The sequence below is a fragment of the Cottoperca gobio genome, chromosome 7 (assembly GCF_900634415.1).
Source record: "Cottoperca gobio chromosome 7, fCotGob3.1, whole genome shotgun sequence".
NCBI lineage: Eukaryota > Metazoa > Chordata > Actinopteri > Perciformes > Bovichtidae > Cottoperca > Cottoperca gobio.
The window spans coordinates 9,277,277-9,297,365 of NC_041361.1; the positions used below are offsets into that span (position 1 = coordinate 9,277,277).

The 20,089-nt window shown below is 42.5% G+C and overlaps 3 protein-coding genes across 16 annotated transcripts in view; 2 read left to right on the forward strand and 1 right to left on the reverse strand.

The window, feature by feature from the left end:
- The window catches only part of lgr6 (leucine-rich repeat containing G protein-coupled receptor 6), a 63,755-nt gene extending 43,867 nt beyond the window's left edge, over positions 1–19,888 (reverse strand). The window contains exons 1-4 of one of the 12 annotated variants that reach the window (XR_003832525.1): positions 19,269–19,415; positions 13,041–19,107; positions 12,859–12,920; positions 12,063–12,784 (exon numbers count right to left, since the gene is read on the reverse strand). The gene's annotated coding sequence lies outside the window, so the exon portion shown is untranslated. Of the gene's footprint in view, positions 1–12,062; positions 19,108–19,268; positions 19,417–19,662 lie in introns of those variants that run through there. The other 11 variants (XR_003832526.1, XR_003832523.1, XR_003832519.1 and 8 more) reach the window with 11 other exon arrangements.
- On the forward strand, positions 6,884–9,447 carry LOC115010780 (transcription factor Spi-B). Of its 2 annotated transcripts, none has more exons than XM_029435564.1 (6): positions 6,884–6,993; positions 7,172–7,206; positions 7,871–8,084; positions 8,200–8,312; positions 8,451–8,607; positions 8,735–9,447. In XM_029435564.1, exons 2-6 carry the CDS (start codon positions 7,186–7,188, stop codon positions 9,040–9,042), a joined length of 813 nt encoding a protein of 270 aa, XP_029291424.1. In that variant the 5' UTR covers positions 6,884–6,993; positions 7,172–7,185; the 3' UTR covers positions 9,043–9,447. The 2 variants fall into 2 exon arrangements, with proteins under 2 accessions (XP_029291424.1, XP_029291425.1); XM_029435565.1 differs by having other exon boundaries at positions 6,993–7,086.
- Positions 10,659–12,066, forward strand: LOC115010776 (adenosine receptor A1). 2 transcript variants are annotated; one of them, XM_029435557.1, is made up of 3 exons: positions 10,659–11,019; positions 11,130–11,597; positions 11,737–12,066. In XM_029435557.1, the coding sequence occupies exons 1-3, from the start codon at positions 10,682–10,684 to the stop codon at positions 11,990–11,992; spliced, it is 1,062 nt and encodes a 353-aa protein (XP_029291417.1). In that variant the 5' UTR covers positions 10,659–10,681; the 3' UTR covers positions 11,993–12,066. The 2 variants fall into 2 exon arrangements, with proteins under 2 accessions (XP_029291417.1, XP_029291418.1); XM_029435558.1 differs by having other exon boundaries at positions 11,130–11,593.
- Positions 19,889–20,089: the final 201 nt, after the last annotated feature.

The following is a 20,089-nucleotide window of genomic DNA, read 5'->3' on the forward strand; positions in this document are numbered from 1 at the left end:
ACCCTTAAAATGTCTCAAAAGATATTTAATACATTCATCTAGAAATAAAGCCTTGATTGGTATTCAACATTTCTTAAATCAATCTTTCAAAAGTGCTAAAAACGCTATCCCTGGGGAAGTTGGATTTTATTAATCACTTTTTTATGACATTGCAATTTAAACATCTATTTTTCGGATGCTGAGAGTAGATGCACTGCCTGCTAGCTAACGACAACATGGGGAAGTGAAAAGTGGAAATGTTGCTGCATGACTGAAAGTCCCTAGCGGTGTAGGGAAGTCGATTGATCCCTCCACCACTTTGGTTCAGACGGTAACATCTCAACAATTATCAAGATATTAAGCACACATTTATGTCCTCCTGAGGATGACGTGATTTTTTAATCTAGCACCATCATCATGTCAACATTTACATGTGTAATGACTTCAGCTGCATGTTGGGTTTGATGCTAATTAGTAAGTGTTAGTTAGCATGTTAACACTTTACATTAAGATGGTGAACATAATAAACATTATTATTTTCATGTTACAGTATCATAGACAGAAACTCATTTTGTTCTGTAATGGTAGCATTGTAAGAAGATGTGGCACCACCATCCTCTGAAAGATTCACATACAACGTACAGCGGGACAACAGGCTGATGTTACGTGTGAGTTTGTTGCTACTGTGGCGACAAGTTCAGATGTGGGAGGTTGAAAAAAATACAGCTATTGTTTTCATCTACCATCCCTTCATGACAGCAGCTGTGGAGTGGAGGTGTGGGCCTCCAGCAGGAGAATACACTGACCTGGTCAAGCTGTGCTTACAGACAAAAATGCATGGCTTCCCTGAGTGTGGCGTGTGTGGGCTTTTCCTCTGTGCAACAGGGAGTGGTTTCAAAATAGCTCATCAAAGACCCTCAGGCACTTTATTGTACTCTTTGGGAGCGAGATGGAAAATCTCATGGAGATGTTATATTTTATCCTCAGAGCTGAGATAATAATTTCACTCTTGCTCTAGCTCTCTTTGTCTGGTGCTTATCTCGCTGTGAAAACAGATGATTTATGTACAGTCTTCGCACTCCAGGTTATGTGTTATTGCGATAAGGACAGTGGGTTTGTGTGCGTGTCTGTCTGTGTGGTTTATTACTGTTTATTGAGTCCGCAGATTGTAGGACTGCCTACTGGAGGACACAAACAATCTGTGGGAATGCACAGTTCCACCAGTTCCCAATCCCATTCCTTATCGCCAGTATTCCCATATTAGAGACGTACATATAGTATCCTCCTCAACCTGGACTGCGTGAGCGCTGCACTTCTAATAACCATATGCAAATTACATGTATTTATGTGCACACTGCAGTTTTGTTAAGATGAGTTAAATCCGCACGGAAATCTTGAAAAGTAAGATGTAGAAAATAGTCCACATAGAGAAATAATTAATTGCAACTTGCAATTGCTTAACAAATACAACACTAAAGCACTGGTGAAAAACTATTGAAAATTGCAACTTGGAACCTACTATATTAAATAAATGTAAAAAATAGCGACAGAAATGTGAAACAGTGATAGAGAGGTGGTGGTGACAACCTCAGGTTTTGCATACTTGCCAGTGACTCTGAAACACTGTACATATGCCAACATAACGCCATGTCCAACTGCCTCCTCACCTGCCTCCACCGGGGCCCTGCCCATGGGTGTGAACATCAAACTGATTGTTTTAAAACTGTTGCTGCTCACAAATCATTCAAATCTTCATCAGGCCTAGCGTCAGTACAAATTCCATATGAAATTATTACCCCAAATGTAATGTGATTAAATATAAAATGTTTGCAATTTTGGCTATTGAATATTCAGTATATTAGTATTATTATTATATTATAGTTATTCCACTGTATGAAGTACATGTTGGTGTTTGTTAATTGGGGGATTGTGGCTTTATAACTTATCACACACACAAACATGAAACACCGAAACGCACACACCTTTTTGTCAAGGCATTAGGGGAATTCCCAGTAACCTGCATGTGTACAGGTGATTTGCGTATGTTCACTAATCTAGAGGGTTTGGCTATAACTGTAAACCCACTACACCTGGACACAAAAACACACACACATGGCCCCTTACTCATCAGCAACTGATGACCGTGTTGATAAGATTCAATGTTTAACACACTAATGGTCAAGAGTGTGTGTATGTGTTTCTGTGGGTGTATCCACAAGTCAGTTTTCCAATTCACCTGCCATTCTGTGATCGTTAAACGTCACAAGTGACGCAGACGCAATAGAGACAGACAGGCGATCAAATCTCTCCCACTCACACACACCTCACACACATAGTCAGCAGCATAAGAAATATGCAAATGTAATTAGAATTGTCAGTAATTGCCACAGAATGACAGCAGTCATATTTGCATGTCAAGAGATAAATATACGTACTGAGATAATATAATAGTGTTCAGTAGCCGTTATGCCCATATGGCTGCACGTTTCTTGAAATTAGATTCAAAATCTCACCCTCTCTAAATCGCTGCATAACCTTGAGTTTATTTTTAGCTGCAAACTCTTTATTTCTAGCCTCAGACTTCCCCGCTCACTCTTAAAAAAAGGCCGTTCCAAAATCCCTAATCAGATAAGTGTTATACCTGCATGTGCTAATAAAGCCACACTTCTCAGGTTTCACCTGCCTCACTGTGTGTTTCTGACTGCGAGGGTCCAATGTCTCTCTGGCCTTATCACCTTGTCTGAGTCTTCCAGGTGCAAGCTTAGAATCCTAACCGTCACCCATTTCAGTCTGCGCTCAGGGTTTTTCCAAACACGTTTATCAAGTATTTATATAAAGCTGTGTCTTTATGATTTGACAGCTATTAACTTCAACTACTACTGTTACTATACTGCGATGTCTGCTTCTACTACTGGCACTACCACAAATACTACCAGTGCTCCAGAGATTCCCCCTCAGATCTTTTCACCAAAACTTATCCAAATGGTTTGACACTTTGGGAAATGTGCTTATTTGTTTTCTTGCCAACAGTTAGACTAATAATACCACTCTCATATTTGTACGATAAATATGAAGCTATCACATGCAGATTTAGCCGAGCTTTGCACAAAGACTGGAGTCTTGCTGTTTCAATGAGGTTGCCAGGCAAGAAGTAGTCTGCCACATAGCCTTCCATAAAAAAGTGTCATTCTTACACTTCATTTTTTTTATAGATTAAACAAATAACATATTATCTAGTAAGGTTTCAAGTGTTTGTGCTAAACTAAGCTAACTTAGCTTCTGGCTTCAGTCCTATGTTTAAAAAACAGACATGAGGTATCGACCTTCTTATCTAACTCACAGCAAGAAAGTAAACATAGTATATTTTACAAAATACCGAACTATTTGTTTAACCAAACAAACCCTCACCAAAATGCCGAGCATAAGTCTGCACCTGGCCTTGTATAGATGTGCGTGTTAGCTTGTGAGTTTTTATATTTAAGCATTAAACCTTAAAGTGGGGCTGAATTCAGAACATCTGTGAAATGATCTTAATATTATTTCCTTGATGTCCGACATGTGTTTAGAAACGTTAATGTGTTCTCAGGGATTATACTGATTTTGCTTGTTTAATTACTATGGTTTTGTAGTTTATCCCATGAGACGGTAAAGGGATTCACAGTTCTGATACAACTGCTCCTACTTCACTACGTCTAATTTGTCTACTGCCATTGTGCTTGTTATTGTATTGGTACAAGCATTGTTATGGGTATAGGGATTGGGATTGGCATTTCTAATGGTATGGTAAAATCCGTACTGGAATTGACTTAAAAAATGTTGCACAATAATTGAATGACATAAGTGATGGTTTCTAGTTAATTACATATGTGTGCATACATCCATGTCAGAGAGGTGTCACCTACAACGTGTATTTGGCATGATGTCAATTTCAAACAAACTAACAAATGTAATGGGTTTCGTGTTTGCGTCACTCACAGCGAAGGCTTATAAAAGAGAATGATGATTGTACAGTATATGGGGGCGGTGGAGGATAGTTCTATCTACCTTGATAGGAATTATGTTTATAACTGTTGCAGTGTTAGCAAACATTAGAAACACTAACTGATGTCGCCCAACATCATAAAGATTGTTGTCTACTCTGCGGTTTGATTTGTTACTTATGGATGTGCTTTCGTCTGTTTCATGAATATAGTTAGCATCCTGAGGGTTAATTTGGGCGCATGACATCATGTGCGTGAAGTACGGGAAACAGTCCCGATATTTCACGGAAGCTATTTCTCCACCTTGCTGAACGGGTTTCCCGACTCCCTCTGACATCGCTTTGAAAACCACAGCGCACCGTAAAATCTCATAAGCAAACAACTAGTGTGAAGCAATCAATCAATGATCAGATTCATCAATCAAACCTGAATCAAAATATTTGTCTACAGTACATTCTAATAGTTTTTATCTGCACATGAGCAAACACGCACCTGGCAAACAAGGCTGTGGTATATGCATACAAGAAGAGCAGTAACATTTCACAGGTCAGGGCAGTTCATGCATTAGTTTATGATTGTGTATCTGTGTGTGTGCAAATGTGTGTGAGAAAGAGAGAGAGGTTCATAAAGACTGCAATATTCCAGGTGGTCAGCCTGTCACACTGGTGGGAAATCACTGGCACTATTGGCCCAGCTGCTGCGCTGTCTATTTCTTACACATGAGCGTGTTTGACTGGACACTAGCACAGGTTACATGTACATATGTGTACACAGTTATTATAGGTACAGTCCAGAACCCGGAAGAAAGAAATGCACAATATTTAGGTGTATCTTTTGTAATCCTTTTTCAATCTTCCTAAAGTTTCAAAGCCAACCAAGTCATTTCTGATACACCTTGACGTATTAAACTTCCATGACCCGAAGTTGTGTCTTTGTGCACTCTGATAGGTTTACAGTGTCGGGCCCCGCGGTAATATTTCTCTGTGATGAATTTCTACACAACTTATATAGGTTGTAAAGTTACCGATGCCATTACTGAGTTTTTATCATGTTAACATGATAGCCCAGGAATAAAACACAAGGTGTAAACACCCCACTGTCTCTCCCATTACATGTCATATATCATCCGTCCAATGAGGTCACAGGCTAGCAGCGCTGCATTTGGATTTATAATGACACTGCTTATCAGGCCATAAAAAAAACCTGTGTCAAAGGAATCTTTTAACAATATTCATCGCTGTTTAGTTTTATTTCTTGAGGTTAAACGAATATCTGTCAACATTTACATGCTTCATCACAGCATGCATCGCATGGAAACACCTTAAACAGGTCAAGAGTCCATCCGAGGGTGAACACTTTTACACAAAAGAGCCCCTGACATTCCTGCTCACAGCAATAAACAATTAGGGTTTGAAGTTGACATTGATTTACATTGAACATATGAACATAGTTTTAACAGATCTAAAATAGTTGTAGAAGAGTCAGAATTGGTTTACTGTCTCATTTAACTCCAAACTCCAGACACATGTTGGTTGTTACAGAGGTTGTCCCTCTGTTTGTACAGCAGGCTCTTTGAGTCAGTTGGACAAGTTTGTTGTGTTACAGTCAGTGTGTGTCTCACACATCGAAAGGTCTGGGGAAAACCCTCAGCAACACACACCCTTTGGGGAAAAAAAAGGATGCTTGTTGCAGTGCCAGTTGTGTACTGGAATCTACGTCTGAAATAATTGTACACTTAACAATAACAAAAGGAACACGCTCACTTGTCGCATATATTGAAAATGAACTATGAATTTATTTTCCTAACGTGGGTGTGATGCAACACCTGCGGCTGCTTGCTTCCCCACATTGGTTCAGGAAGAACAATGTTATTTTTATGTAGCGGCTTTGGGGAAGCTAATTTAACAAATATCATATATCAGAGTTACAGTTATGTTAAAAGACTTGAGTTAATTAAATCATTCTCCAAAGCCATATTTAAGAACTATTGTTTGGAGAACGGTTTTGGATTACCTATAATCCAGATGAGTGTATGACCATGATGTGCTGAGCGGAGATGATGATGAATGAGCATGCCATTATAGCCAGACACACACACACACACACACACACACACTATTTAGCAATTATAAGCATCATATAAATGTTTCCTATATGATTTATAACACACTATAGTGTAGCTGTTAGCAGATATCCGGTTGTGTTAATAATGACGTTGTCAACAGCTGTAACTCATTCCCCTGTGAAGCATCCATAGCCGAATGCTGTTATATAAACAGATTATGAATGACAATTTAAAATGCATTTTATTATATCTTAATATAGTGCTGGAAACTGTTACTACCTTAAGGCCAAAGTCCTCACTTGGTCTTGGGGATATTTCATAATTGAATAATATAATATATAGTCTTTACACACCGATACCTTCCCATGAAATGTAAAAAAGATTGAGAGTACTGTAAACCGGTGTGTGCTGCACCACATTTAATGAGGCCAAAACAAAAAAATGTATGTATGGGTAAATAAGTTGTACACTACAATGGATTGTGATATCTGAGAAAGTGAGCGTGTGTCTTTTCAATACACAATCCAGATGTTACATCCATCTTTCTTAAAAAAGGTTGTAATACACATTTATCCTATAATCTCATTGCCTTCCCTGGATTACATCATCATGAGATTGTCCAGTCTTTCTGCAAAGCCACATCATTATCTTCCATGGTACCTCTGCTGTGAATAACATGATAAGGAACCACAGAAGTTTTGATTCCCTGAAATAAAACTTTGCAAGCTAAACATACTCACTGAATCTGTAGCTGTTAGAATCGACGACAACAATCTGATGGAAAGAAACCACTCCCATTCTTTCGACACTATTGGCCAAGCCTCTTGGCCAAAGACTATAAGAGAGGTGACCTCCAGGTGGAGCATCACACAGGTGAGGCTTTCAGATTGTCATGCCTCCACCCTCTACTGCCTGAGGATACTACTTTGCTGTACCAGACACAGGAGAACTCACCTCTGACTTAACAAGGTACAGAGATCCTCGTTGATGTGCTCAGTCATTCAGGCTCTAACTTTTAGTCTTTTGCCGTCACATGACGGTCTATCAGATCATTTAAGAGAAGTATGTGTGACACCTTCTTTCACTTCTCACTTCACTTTGTCAGTTTTGATTCTGGTGTCTTAACAATTGTGTTTTCTCTTTTCAGATCATCCTGTAAGTATGCTGGCAGAACTGGAGACGGTGAGTGATATGTTCTTTATTTTAATTAGTGTTTATGTGTTTGTTTTTACGTTGAATGAATAAGAAAGAAAAGTTTATATTTGTCTAAAAAGATGTTTCAGTAATAATATGCTCTAGAATATCATCTGTAACTGACGTGTGTGAGGGTCAAAGACTGTTAAGCAGCTAAGACACTTGCATAAATTTGCGAGTCAAACTAAAATACACATTGTCACAGTGTTGTTACTTGGCTCAATTCCAAGACAACAACATCTTTAATATAGGTTCAATATACAGTTCACTGCTGCAGGTGAATGTCTGTAGTGTGTGACAAATCTAAACTAATCTCACACGAATGATCACTGATGTTTAATATTATGATAATTATATATATTATTATAATAAATGAATGATTCACAGCTCATTAAAAGTTGATAAATGAGTGCATCTGTGATCTCAGAGTAAAATGATTCACAACAAAACAACAATGGGTTTATGAAAAAAACAAAAAAGCAGCAGGTGTGCGATCTGATAACAACACCTCCGGCTATGACTGACCCGAGATAAATGCCACCATTATGCAAAGTGCTTTCCCTTCATCAGCATCACACAACAAACTCGCTCCTGTAAAACAAACAAAAAAAATAGATTTGTAAACGCCTCTGTCCTGCTCTTTGTCTGTCAGATGGCTTATGTGACTGAGATCAGGCTGAGCGGAGGTCGGGGGCCCTGGAGCGGAGTGGCTCCCTCCTCCTGCCCTGAGGTGGACCTGGAGGTCATCGAGGAGTACCTGCAGGAGCACTCAATGGAGGTCCAGCCTGCGCACACACCTGCTTCACCTCCGACCACCGTGGCTCAACAAACACATGCACACTCCCACCAGGGCGCCAGGATCACAGGTTAGTGTGGGAGAGGGGGCAGTGATGATGATGATGATGATGATGATGATGATGAAGGTGCTCGTATATTTCTTTTTCTTTTATCTGACTGTATGTTTTGCCTGTTTCTCCGTAGTGAATAGCTGGTCAGGTAAGCATCCATATGAGTGGCACTCCCACACTCCTCACGAGGAATACGAAGAGCAAGCCCTGCCTCCAGCCTGGCCTAGTCCCCATGACAACCAATGGGTGAGTTTAAGGACTTCACGTCTCTTAGTACATTAAAATACTGCCACACATCTCTGTGGGACGCATGACACTTTGTGATACATTTATACATAGTTACATTTGTGAATTATTAATCGCTTTGATACGCTTTCGCTTCAGGACCACATTCCGTATTCGTACGAGGCGCCTGCATACATTGACTCAGACTCGCTGTCCAGTGGCTCCCAGTACCAGGAGTACCAAGATTCCCCGTCACCATCGTCTGACAGGGGAAGCAGGAATGACAGAGACTCCCTGCCTCTTGCCCCACTTTCAGGTAAAGACACATATCCACATGTGCACCAAACATCTGGGTGTTTCATGTGAAGCCCTCTGGTGGGTTTGCTTACTCACACACACGAGTCATTGTCCCCTCGTATTTACATCCCCTTTCTCCTTGGCAGGAAAGAGGAAGGAGCGGTTGTTCCAGTTCCTGTTTGAGATGCTCCAGACTCCATCGATGCGGAGCTGCATCTGGTGGGTCCAATCCTCCTCCGGCACGTTCCAGTTCTCCTCTGAAAACAAGGAGCGTCTAGCGCAGCTGTGGGGCCGGCGAAAGGGTAATCGCAAGACCATGACCTACCAGAAGATGGCGCGGGCGCTGAGGAACTACTCCCGCACCGGCGAGATTAAGAAGGTGAAGCGGAAGCTCACCTACCGGTTCGATGAGAGGACGCTGAGAGGCCTACAAGGAGACTCTACTACAGTGTAGGAAGCAGGATTTGTAAGCATATAAATAGAATAAGCACAATGGATATTCAGATGGTTGTCCCATTAATGGCCTTTCTTTTGATTCTAATTCTAGTAGAAATAAATGAATACTGAGTATTTGAAAAGAAGATGAAACACTGTAGGTCAGGCTGGCATTAAGAATTATGTAAATCTGAAAGGTTATCACATAATATCTACTTCATAAGTAGAACCTAAATCGTTCTTAAAACAAAAGGTGTGGATTTCTGTTTTTATGTGATTCTGTATTGCAGATATTCAGCAGATATAAGATCACTTTACAGACGTCTTATTCTTAACAAAATTGTTTTTTGTAAACATGATCTGTTTGTGTCAAAATATAATTTTATTAAGATGAAATAAATGAAAATATTTTCTGAAAACCTGATATATTTTGTTGATATGTCTATCTCTCTGTCTATCTATATGAACAAAGATGTACTGTGTGGTGCATATCAGCCAAGCAAACACAGATGTGCTTATAAACTGAGGCAAACACACACACACACACACACACACACACACACACACACACACACACACACACACACACCAACATTGTATGCAAAGTAAGCATGCATTGAAAAAGCGGCTCTAACAGTCGACCTGTTAATCAGTAACATCTACAAAGTCCCCTGACACACACACACACACACACTCACACTCACACACACACACACACACACACACACACACACACACACACACACACACTGAGCACATTAGAGATGTTACTTTCGTTGAAGCTGCCAAAGTATAGCAGTTGAATTTTCATAGTCAAATGTTGGGGACACACATATACATACAGGGGCAAATGTACTGCAGCTGAGTGCTGGAAAGTAACTGCGTACATTTACTAAGTATTGTACTGAAGTTTTTGAGGTACTTTATTTGAGTATTTTTAGTTTATGCTACTTCACACTACACTACATTTCTAAGTAAAATATTGTACCTTTTACTCCTCTACATTTATTTAACTGCTTTTGTTACTAAACTCTTTGCAGATTTTGATTAAAAAAATAAAACGTGATCAATTTATAAAATGTGATGCATTATGATCGATCAAACTACCCTACAGCATATAGAGGAGTTCAAATGAGTTCAAAGCTATACCATTCATTTGCTGCTTATAAATAATAATATTTATATCAAAATATGACAATCTGAAGAAGGACATTTTGTTTTACTTGATAGAGTATTTCTAAATATCAGTATTACTACTTTTATGTAGTAAAAGATTTGAGTACTCCTGGAAATATCAAACACACGTTGTGTGGCTCATTCAGAGGTCTTCTCCTCGAAGACTACTGAGGCACATTTATCTGAGAGACAAAAGGATTCGCTCACTGATGAAATACAGATGGCGTCTCTACGGAGTGCACTGTGTTGTTGTGTGTGCGCACAGAAGCGCATGCATGTTTGCATATAAAAAGCTTTTGTTCAATGCATTTATGGTCATTTGAAGCCAAGAGCTGAAAGCAGGAAGGAATACACTATTTTACCAACAACCACAGGAACATGTTGGACATAACTTTCCTGTGGAATTCGTCCCACCTGTCAACCTTCAAGGAAACCTGCTGTATCAAACTTCACAGCGTCTTCCCTGTTCTCCATCTTTAGGGATGGCTGACTGGAGTTGGGTGGCCTACACAGTACTGGAAGTGCTGATTGCTGTGTCCTGTTGCCTTGGCAATGTGTTGGTGGTGTGTGCGGTGTGTGTTGGTATCCGGGATTCCCTCCGAGAGCCCACCTTCTGCTTCCTGGTTTCCCTTGCAGTGGCTGACTTCCTGGTGGGTGTGGCCGCTGTGCCCCTGGCTGTACTGTTGGATGGCTGGGTGAGCGTGACCCCTGACCTCTGCCTACTCCTCAGCTGTGTCGTGCTCGTGCTGACTCAGGCCTCTGTGCTGTCACTGCTTGCTATCGCCGTGGACCGATACCTCCGGTTACACACGCCGCTCAGGTGAGTTCTAACACACTGATTTACAGGTAGAGAAGCTATATGGATAACATTGTTGATCTGGAGAAATAATCCCTTTTATTCCTTCTTTCTGTTTTATCCCTCGTGCTCAGATACAAAGCCCTGGTCACACAGAGGCGCACCTGGATGGCCGTGTCTGTGTGCTGGACACTTTCCTGTCTACTTGGGTTCACCCCTCTGTTTGGCTGGCGCAACTACTCCCCTCTATCATCTGATTCCACCAATACATCCTCCTCGTCCTTCATCTCCCCACCCTGCACCTTCCTCTCAGTTATCTCCCTCCCCTTTATGGTTTACTTCAACTTCCTGGCATGTGTCATGGCACCCCTGCTGGTCATGACCCTCCTCTACAGTGGAATCTTCTGGAGCCTGCAGGGCCGTCTAAAGGAGTGCTGTCCCCAAGCCCAGGCCTCCCTGCTCAGGGAGAAGAGGCTGGCCTGCTCCCTGGCTCTGGTTCTCATTTTGTTTGCCGGCTGCTGGATTCCTCTGCACCTGATGAACTGTCTGCTGCTGTTTCAGGGTCCTCAGGCTGTCACACGAGGGACACTCTATACAGGCAGGTAGCTTTTCTTTTTATTGTTCATGTAGAGATATTTCTTTGCAGAGACTTTGAATGTAAATGTAAAGATTTTAAAGATCACACTACTTACCACCAGCAGTGACAGTGAAGTCTGACAGTTACAAAAATCCTTTTTCCAGGTATTCTCCTGTCTCATGTCAACTCAGCAGTCAACCCTGTGGTCTACGCGTGTCGCATCCCAAAGATCCAACAGGCCTACAGTCAAATATGGAGGCGCTTCAATGTGAGGCTGAACTGTTGCCATGGGGACAAGAAAGTTCGCCGATCAATAACAGGCAGCCGAGCCAATCACACAGAGACGTGTGGATCAGGAGGGAAGAGCACGCCCTAACAAAGGACCGCAGGCATTTTACGTCCAGTATGTTTGGGTTTTGAGTTCACGAGACTTTGTCAGGATGCTTTTTTATAAACACTCACACAAGAAAATCTGACAATCACTGCGTTCAACAATCATTTAAATGCTTTATTACACATAACCAACTGAAGACATACAGGCAGCCAGTGAGTGTTTGAATGTGTGTGTCTTGTTTGGTTTAAATGAAACTGCATTCTCTTACTTCGCCATGGCATGCGGTCGCCAAAGCTATCTGCTCAGTTTCCACTAGAGGGTGCTGTAGACTAACACACTCACGAGCTGCTGCTGTACACAAACCATGAAAGCATCAGAGTTGCAGTAAAGTACAAGCAAACAATTTCAAGTTCTCATTTACAGATTTTTTGACGACTGATTTGAGGCAAGTGACTTTATTCAGAAGTACATCAAATGTTGTCCATTGACAGCTTCAATCCATTCATCACTAACCTTCTGCTGCACTATTTCCCTGCTCTTTTTCTATACGAATAAATGTAGTGCTATCTTGAGAGTGTGTTGAGCGTTCATGGTCAGAGAGCTCCTCAGGGAAGGCAATAGAATGTATAGTTATCACCTGAGCAGGGTGCAATCCCACCCACCAAACTATACAACCTACTACCTCACCATGACAGAGCCCAAATCAAACACACCATGAGTTCACGTATTCAGGAGCAGGAAACCTAATTCACTTGTTTTACTAAAGAAAAAACAATGCTTGACACATTATGTTGACTACCGCAAGGGTACGTTCTGATTGGACGGCAGGATTGTCCATCTGGAGATGACAGTCGGCGAATGGCTGACTCAGCTGTCTCCTTGGGAAAGACAGTAGATTGTATAGTTATCTCAAAAAGAGGTCACACAACCCCACAACTATTCAATCTACTACCTCAGCCCCAAGGACAGCATGCACGTTGCTTCCGCATCAAAGATTCCACAAAGGTAACTCTCCTGCAATGGTACATAGAAAAAGAGACAGAGAGGGTTATCTTAATCAACTATTCTCTGTAAAACACATGTAAGGTCAGACTGGGTAGGACGGTCATTTCTTTAAGTGTATATTTACGTTACATTTTAGACGGCTGTGTTCAAATTCAGTCCGAGCACAAAGGAGTGTAATCGTATCTTCAGTGTTTGTTTTCGTTCCTGGAATTGATTCAAAATCACAACTTACGGCTTCACGACAACAATTCTTCGACGGACAAGATTTGGAGAAATGTCCATCACTTCTTAACAAAAGATGATTTCACATTTCGACACATCCTCTCCGATCAACCCCTTGCTTCCCTTTTCTTTGTTTTGTTTTTGGTGATGCGGAGCTGAATGTCTTTCAGGAATACGTTTCCATTCAAATAAATCAAAAGACAAATCATTTAACGGTAAGCAGACATCGGAAAGTGAGAGCACTAATGTGTGAAAGCCCAACAAACAACTCACTGGCTTCCTGAGACACTGGCATGTGATTGAAAGAGAGGAAAAAAAAAAAAAAAAGAAAGACTGCTCGACTCTGTGCCAGGAATTCGTTTCCGTTTTTGGCCAAAAACTGAGCTCATTCCAGTGGGCTATCCCTGTGTAGGCTGGCTGCTGCTGCTCAGACGGAGGTACACACACAGATGCCTGCAAATATGGCTTCCACCAGCTGCCTCTGATTGAATACAAGGCTGAGATTCTGCCCCCCAAAACACAACAAGGAAACACAAAATGGCGTCTCGTGCATCGGCCATTTTAGGTCTGCTTTAAAAAACACTATAAGGTCCACCTTTCGGGGTTTTCTCCGAGCCTGCTATCACACGATGTTAGAAAGAGAGGCTGTTCCATCGACAGTGACGGGAGAATCAATCATGTGCCGAGCGCAGAGTCGAAGCCAAAGAGACCAAACGACGTGCTCACAGTCGGCGGGCACAAAGTAAGAGAGCAACTCAATGTAATACTTATCAGACAGCTGGGAAGTTCACCGAGAAAAAGCTTCTTCGCATGCCGCATGTTTACGGGCACCATTAACAGTTTCGAGCTTCCCTTCGAACGTTGGCACTCGACAAGTATTTTATTAACTTTCATTAATCTCACGCTGAAAGACTTGGCTCAGCCCTCAGCCAGCTAACTGCTCAACTCTTATGGGATAAAGGTTGGGATGGGCCAGCCGGTAAACATGGCAGCTACTGAAGGGTTAATGAGTGCCAGACTAAAAATGCCAGACCAGGGCCTCAGATAGACAGAGAAGGAGTTAGGAGGTACACTACTTGCATAAATTAGCATACAGCCACAACCCCTGAGACTTGGTCCAGGCCAGCCCATAGTTAGCATTCAGTAGACCCTGCTAGTCTGATTACAGAAGACCAGACAGACAGAAGGGGGGGGGGGTTGGCACGATGCCCAACTCTGCCACCGTGTCAGTGACAGATCTACGAGCGCCGTTCGGTCGCCGAGAAACGTCCCCTGACCGGAGCTGTGTTTGGAAGACGAAGCGAACAGTGATATGACACAGTGCGGGGGGAGACTGGTCAGATTAATGAAGGTTTAACAAGACATCTGAACATGGCCTCAAATGACAAAACAATAAGGTTTCCACATTAAATGCTTGTGGGGTATTCTGTGCTTCTGGATTAATTGCGAAAATTGGCATCCCATTCCCTGCTCAACTCCCGACTGTTTTGGAAATACAGAGGCCAAACTCGGTCAGTCATGTGAGCTCTATTGGGCGCTGTTGTCTGTGATCGTGGACTTTGTCTGTGGCACATAAAAGGGGCACATATGGCTCGGCTGGGGCGAAAGCATTTTCTCTGTCGACAGCTAATAAATGAGCCTTCATCCAGTGGGGCAGCTCAGAGGATCTTGAAAAAAAAGACAAGGAAAGGGAGAAATGTGGCCCGTTGAGTTAATCTCATCTGCCTATTAGACAGTCTCTCTGTGCAGCTGTCACAGCAGAATTACAGCTAAATGGTAGTGAATTCATATTAGCAATATTCTGTGTAAGCCAGGAAACACGGACAGTGTCCTCTCCTGCTCTCTGATAAAGCTGCTCTGCTGTGACCAACCAGGATATGTTTTTCTGGAGACAATTTCCGGCTTTAGGATCTATCTTTGGGCGACTGTTACACATGTTTCTTTTGTCAATTATAGCCCTGGGAATGTAATCTGTTTCTATAACAAACAGATGTACAGCAACAGCATCTATAAAGCCCATACCTGACTCTATTTCAGACATTAGAAATGTTACAATACAGACACAACTATAAAATAGGAAAGCCTTTTTAAGAAAGCATTAAAGTGAAAGAAAGACGTTACGATCAAATTATCTATTTATTCTGCTCTTTTGTGATGAGAAGTTAAAGAACAAAATGGTTGCTAAACTGAATACCAGTGTTTATCATTATTATTATTATTATTATTATTATTATTATTATTATTATATTATTATTATTATTATTATTATTATTATACACTATTGTACAAACTTCTAACCTGCTGTTCTATCAACACACGAAAAACCAACACAACTGTCGAGTCAAATGAAAACCCAATGCCAAAATGAAGACGTATTGAGGAAGCAATGGGCCGTAGCTTCTTCCCCTGGAACTGTTCAAAGGATGCAGGTTTTCGTCGGATTCGTTCCTCACCCAATACAAACGACGTAAACACACAAATTAATTGGCGAATGCCAAAACACACACACAGCAGACTCAGTTGCCAATAAAACTACTCAGAATTGGAGTAGATTTTAACAGGAAGCAAGAGGCAGGGAAATACCTATTGGGTTGCCTGGTCCGTTGGTCCGCGAGATGGGATGAATGCTTGGCAGACACAACGGAGGGGGCACCAGACGATTGGTACAGGTTCTTGTGTGTTTCTCTCTCTCTCTCTCTCTCTCTCTCTGAGCTTTGTGCCAAGAATGGGCAGTGTCTGTGTGCCAGGCAGAATTTCAATGAGGGAGGAAGGAGGTGGTGATGGTGGGCAAAGAGGAGGAGGAGCGGTGGGGGAGCTGGAGTTGGCAGAGGAAGTATGCCACACAATAAATGGCAGGATGAAGAATTCCCACAGTTAAAAAGATGCAAACGGATGTCTTGTCTTACTCGTGTGCAGTCTTACTCTGGAGAAAAATTGCGTCCTGGCATCTGGCAGATACGAGAAAGAGGGCTGATCCTCGGCGGAGCGCTATGGTGATTTTATTGTACATGCTTTTTCATCTTCCTCACTCCCCGAGGAATGCCAGACTCCTACATTAAAGGACGAAGGACAGGAGCACTGAGCCTCTTCCCACTTGGCAAGGTGCCCGCTCTGATGTTCTGTATATCCTCATTAACCAAGCGCAAACACACAAGGCTCAAGCTCACGCGTATGCATGTATACTGATACACGCTGCCATATGCATGTACTTACACTTGTGGTAGACACAAGTGACCTGTTTGCATGAAAGAGGTTCATCCTATCTGATTCTCATGTTGCTTAATGTTCATTAAATGAAAATGCTTCCAGTTCTTTGGCATCAACTCGTCTGTTTTGCAGGATCGAGGGCTGCACACACAAATGTTCGGCTCACAGGCATCAGAGCTAGGTAAACATGTCAGGCAACGTGTTTGATGAAAAGATAGTATGACCCAGATAAAGCAGGACTATAAGGCAGCCATTGTGTTGACTATCACTGTGTCCAACAATCCTTTCTACCATAGACACACACACACACACACACACACAAGTTGAATATTTAGTGTGAACAAAAGGTGGCAGGGTTACACTCTCTTATACTTCTCAGGTTAGTATGTCGCAACATTAGAAATGCATTTTAACATGTACAGTATATAAATTGCTTTTGTGGAGAGAATTAGTTATTAGCTGATAAAAGAAAAAAAAGAGGAATTTCTGAGTCACTGGTGTATTAGCTAAAGTATATCCTCCAATTACCCACATGGCCAGATGTGTTTCTAAAACCTCTGAAAGAAGAGAATGTCGATCAAAGGTTTCTTTCCTCCTCTTCGTGTACTCTCTCTATGCCCTCTCCTCTTTTCCACTTGTCTATGCTTTTGCCAATGTGCTGATGAGTTACCATGGTTTCAAATGTTTCTGATAGCTCTGATGCCTGGCCTGGCATGTTGCTGCACGCCCACATGTTACAGCATTCACTAATGCCACACAGAGCACGAGCTTACGCACATGCAAGGGTGTACATGCATGTTGGTGTGCATGTATACAAAGAGTATGCGTGCAAGAGTGCAAAGCGGTGTATGTCAGGATGAAACAGCTGCAGCTTCCTGCATGACAAGAGAAACTTCCTGTTGCCTCACTGCGAACTGTGGCTGGTCAGCTGAGATATCAACCAATCAGCTATGTTGAGGCTGAATGCAGGAAGTAAGCCTGACTGCCTCTAGGAGAAAAACTCAGTAACATTATGAGGCAACACGATAAGTTCATCTGAGGATAAGAGAGGGGCGGGGAAAGCGCTCTCCCACTCCTACCTCTCTTTCTGTCTCTGTAACCCTTGTTCTCTCTCTTTCTCTGCAGCTTCTTCTTTCTTAACATTTTCCTCTCGTCACTGTCACATGTCGATATACATGAAGAGAGGTTCTTTTAGTTCTTTTTTTGTAAATTTATTTGCTGCGTAATGCCAAAGCTGATCTATTTTAAATGCCAAGAGGCTGATGCAGGGGAATTAGGAGTAGTATACCCATGAATTGTGAGGGGCATGTTGAAAGGGTCTGCCCATATTCACTGTTTCATAAACACGTGGCACGAAGGCGCCATCTTAACACCAACCCGTATTTAAATCAAGATACAGTACTAACAATAAGCAGTCCAGTTAGAGTCCTGATTGTAAATACAATATGCAGATATTCCAGATCATTTCATTTCATTTGACCTAAAGGTTGATATTAAATCGGTTGTTGATTCATTTGCGTATCCTGTTTTATCTCATTCAAAGAATGCAACATTGATATTATGTTTTGGTTTCAGGGCTTTCTGGCCTCTGACATGAGAATGTAATCAAAATACACAGTGTAAAATGAATAATATTCTGAGTAAGACACACATCAATCAGACAAACTGCTACTGTTCAACACAATCAGCAGCATTACTGATACCACGAGAAAGAACTACTGAAAAAACACCAACGTTAAACATTTCTTTACAGCGTTGAGTGTTTGTTTGACCTAACTGGGTTTCATTTCTGCCTCGGTTTCCTCTGAAGTGCAAAGTTTCATATACAATAACCCATGACGCAGCGTGTCGAGCCAGTTGCCACCTTTTAACAAACTGTCACACCTCTAGATCGCAGAAAGATCAAACTCACACACAAACAGGCATGTTCCTGTGAAACAACCGCCACATACCTTGAGTTTCAACAGTGGCAGAAAGTGCAAACAGTGTGAGAAGGGAAACAAAGTCAATATTGCCCCCGTACCAGCTATCATAACGGCTCTGGATGATAAGAGACCTGCCAAGTGTCTCACGTCCTGTGGGTGTAGCTAAACTTGTACTGACCTGAACCCAACAACAGCTCTCTGGCTCGGTCGACCCTCTGAGGTCAGAAACTAACCGACGAGGCCTGTCCTTCCTCCTGCCAGTCTACAAAGAGTCACCTGTTCAGTACGGAAAGCCACAGAAAGACTGTTTACCACCCTGTCAGAGCCTGCTGTCCTAGAGCGGAGAGGGGAGAGGAAGTGGGGGACAGGGACAGAGAAAAAAGAGATGATGGAAGCAGGAGAAAGAAGATGGTCAGCAGGGAGTCGAGGAGTCCCCTTGAGCTCTAGAAAAGTTCCTCTTGTTATGTCCATTGAGCCAAAATGGTGGCGAGCGGAGTGCAGCGTGGCAACCGACGACGATAGACACATTTACAGGAGGAACACCACGATGAAGGACAGAGAATAAGGGAGAGGAACTGGAGGAGAAAGATTATAGGGCGGTGAAAAAGATGGGAAGAGGTGTCGCAGGATAAAAAATAAAAATACCTGGAGCCTGTACGTGAGCGGCGGGCTGGGCCGGAGGACTAGAAGAGAAGAGGGCCGTGATGGCGGGAAGAAGGGAAAAGAGAAGAGTAGAGCACACCCTCTGAGAGCTACACCCCCTTCCCACAATCCCCTCCTACTGGCGTGAGTGCGTCTATCCGTACACAGGGTGACAGAGGGACGTCTGCTCTCACACAGCACTGTAACACAAACACAGCAAACGCACACAAGCCACAGTATGAAACGCACTGAGCACAACAAAAAGAGAAAACAGACTCACAATAGACTCACGTTACTTGCAGTTGCGTATGCCCAAAATGGAGACAAACACACAGACAGAGGACACAAAACACAAACATACACATAATCAATTCGCCAGCCTTTGGATCGCCCTCTGCTCTGCCCTGTGCTGTGTTTGCCTCGGTCTGCCTGCCCACTTTGGCACTGCTGCCAAGAGGGAAGGGGAGAAAAGGGAGGGGAGGAGGAGGGGGGGGGGTGTAGAGACAGAAAGAGGAAGGGAGGGACATGCTATAGCGAGAGAGAGAGAGAGAGAGAGAGAGAGAGAGAGAGAGAGAGAGAGGAGGAGTCCGAGAAAAAGAGTTAAGAAAGAGAGTGAGACACAGACAGACAACAAAAAAAAGAAAGAGGAGAAACTGTCGTGAGCAGACGCGGTGACACAAAACAGCGGGACAGCAGCTGGGAGCACTCTGAGAATTTGTATGTTAAGCATCTAACATCCAAAAAACACATCTCACCTTGTGCTGTACTTATTCTATCCTGCAGCAACAGACAGATGGCGAGAGAGACTTCTGCCATATTGTTCCATCTCACCCTATTTTAACAATCACTAGATCAAAACTGGCTTGAGATTCAAACTCTTAACGGATGGACATTTGTTGTCAAGTTCCCTCGCCTCAAAAAAGAGTTTGTCGACATCTTTATTTCTGCTTTCGTCCCTCCATCCTTCCGCAAAAATTGTCCTCTCCCTCCATTGGGGGATAATATCTGCCCTCCTCGGTGGGAGGGGTTTGAAGGAGTTCAGCTAAATGAATCAATGAGAGAGGAGGGTAGACATTTCAGAGAATGTCACTTTTTTCTCCAGCCGTTGGCATCTTTCCCAGGTTTCCCTTCTTTCTCACACCAGCAAGACAGTTGAACACCAATGCAGATCTTGGATCAGCG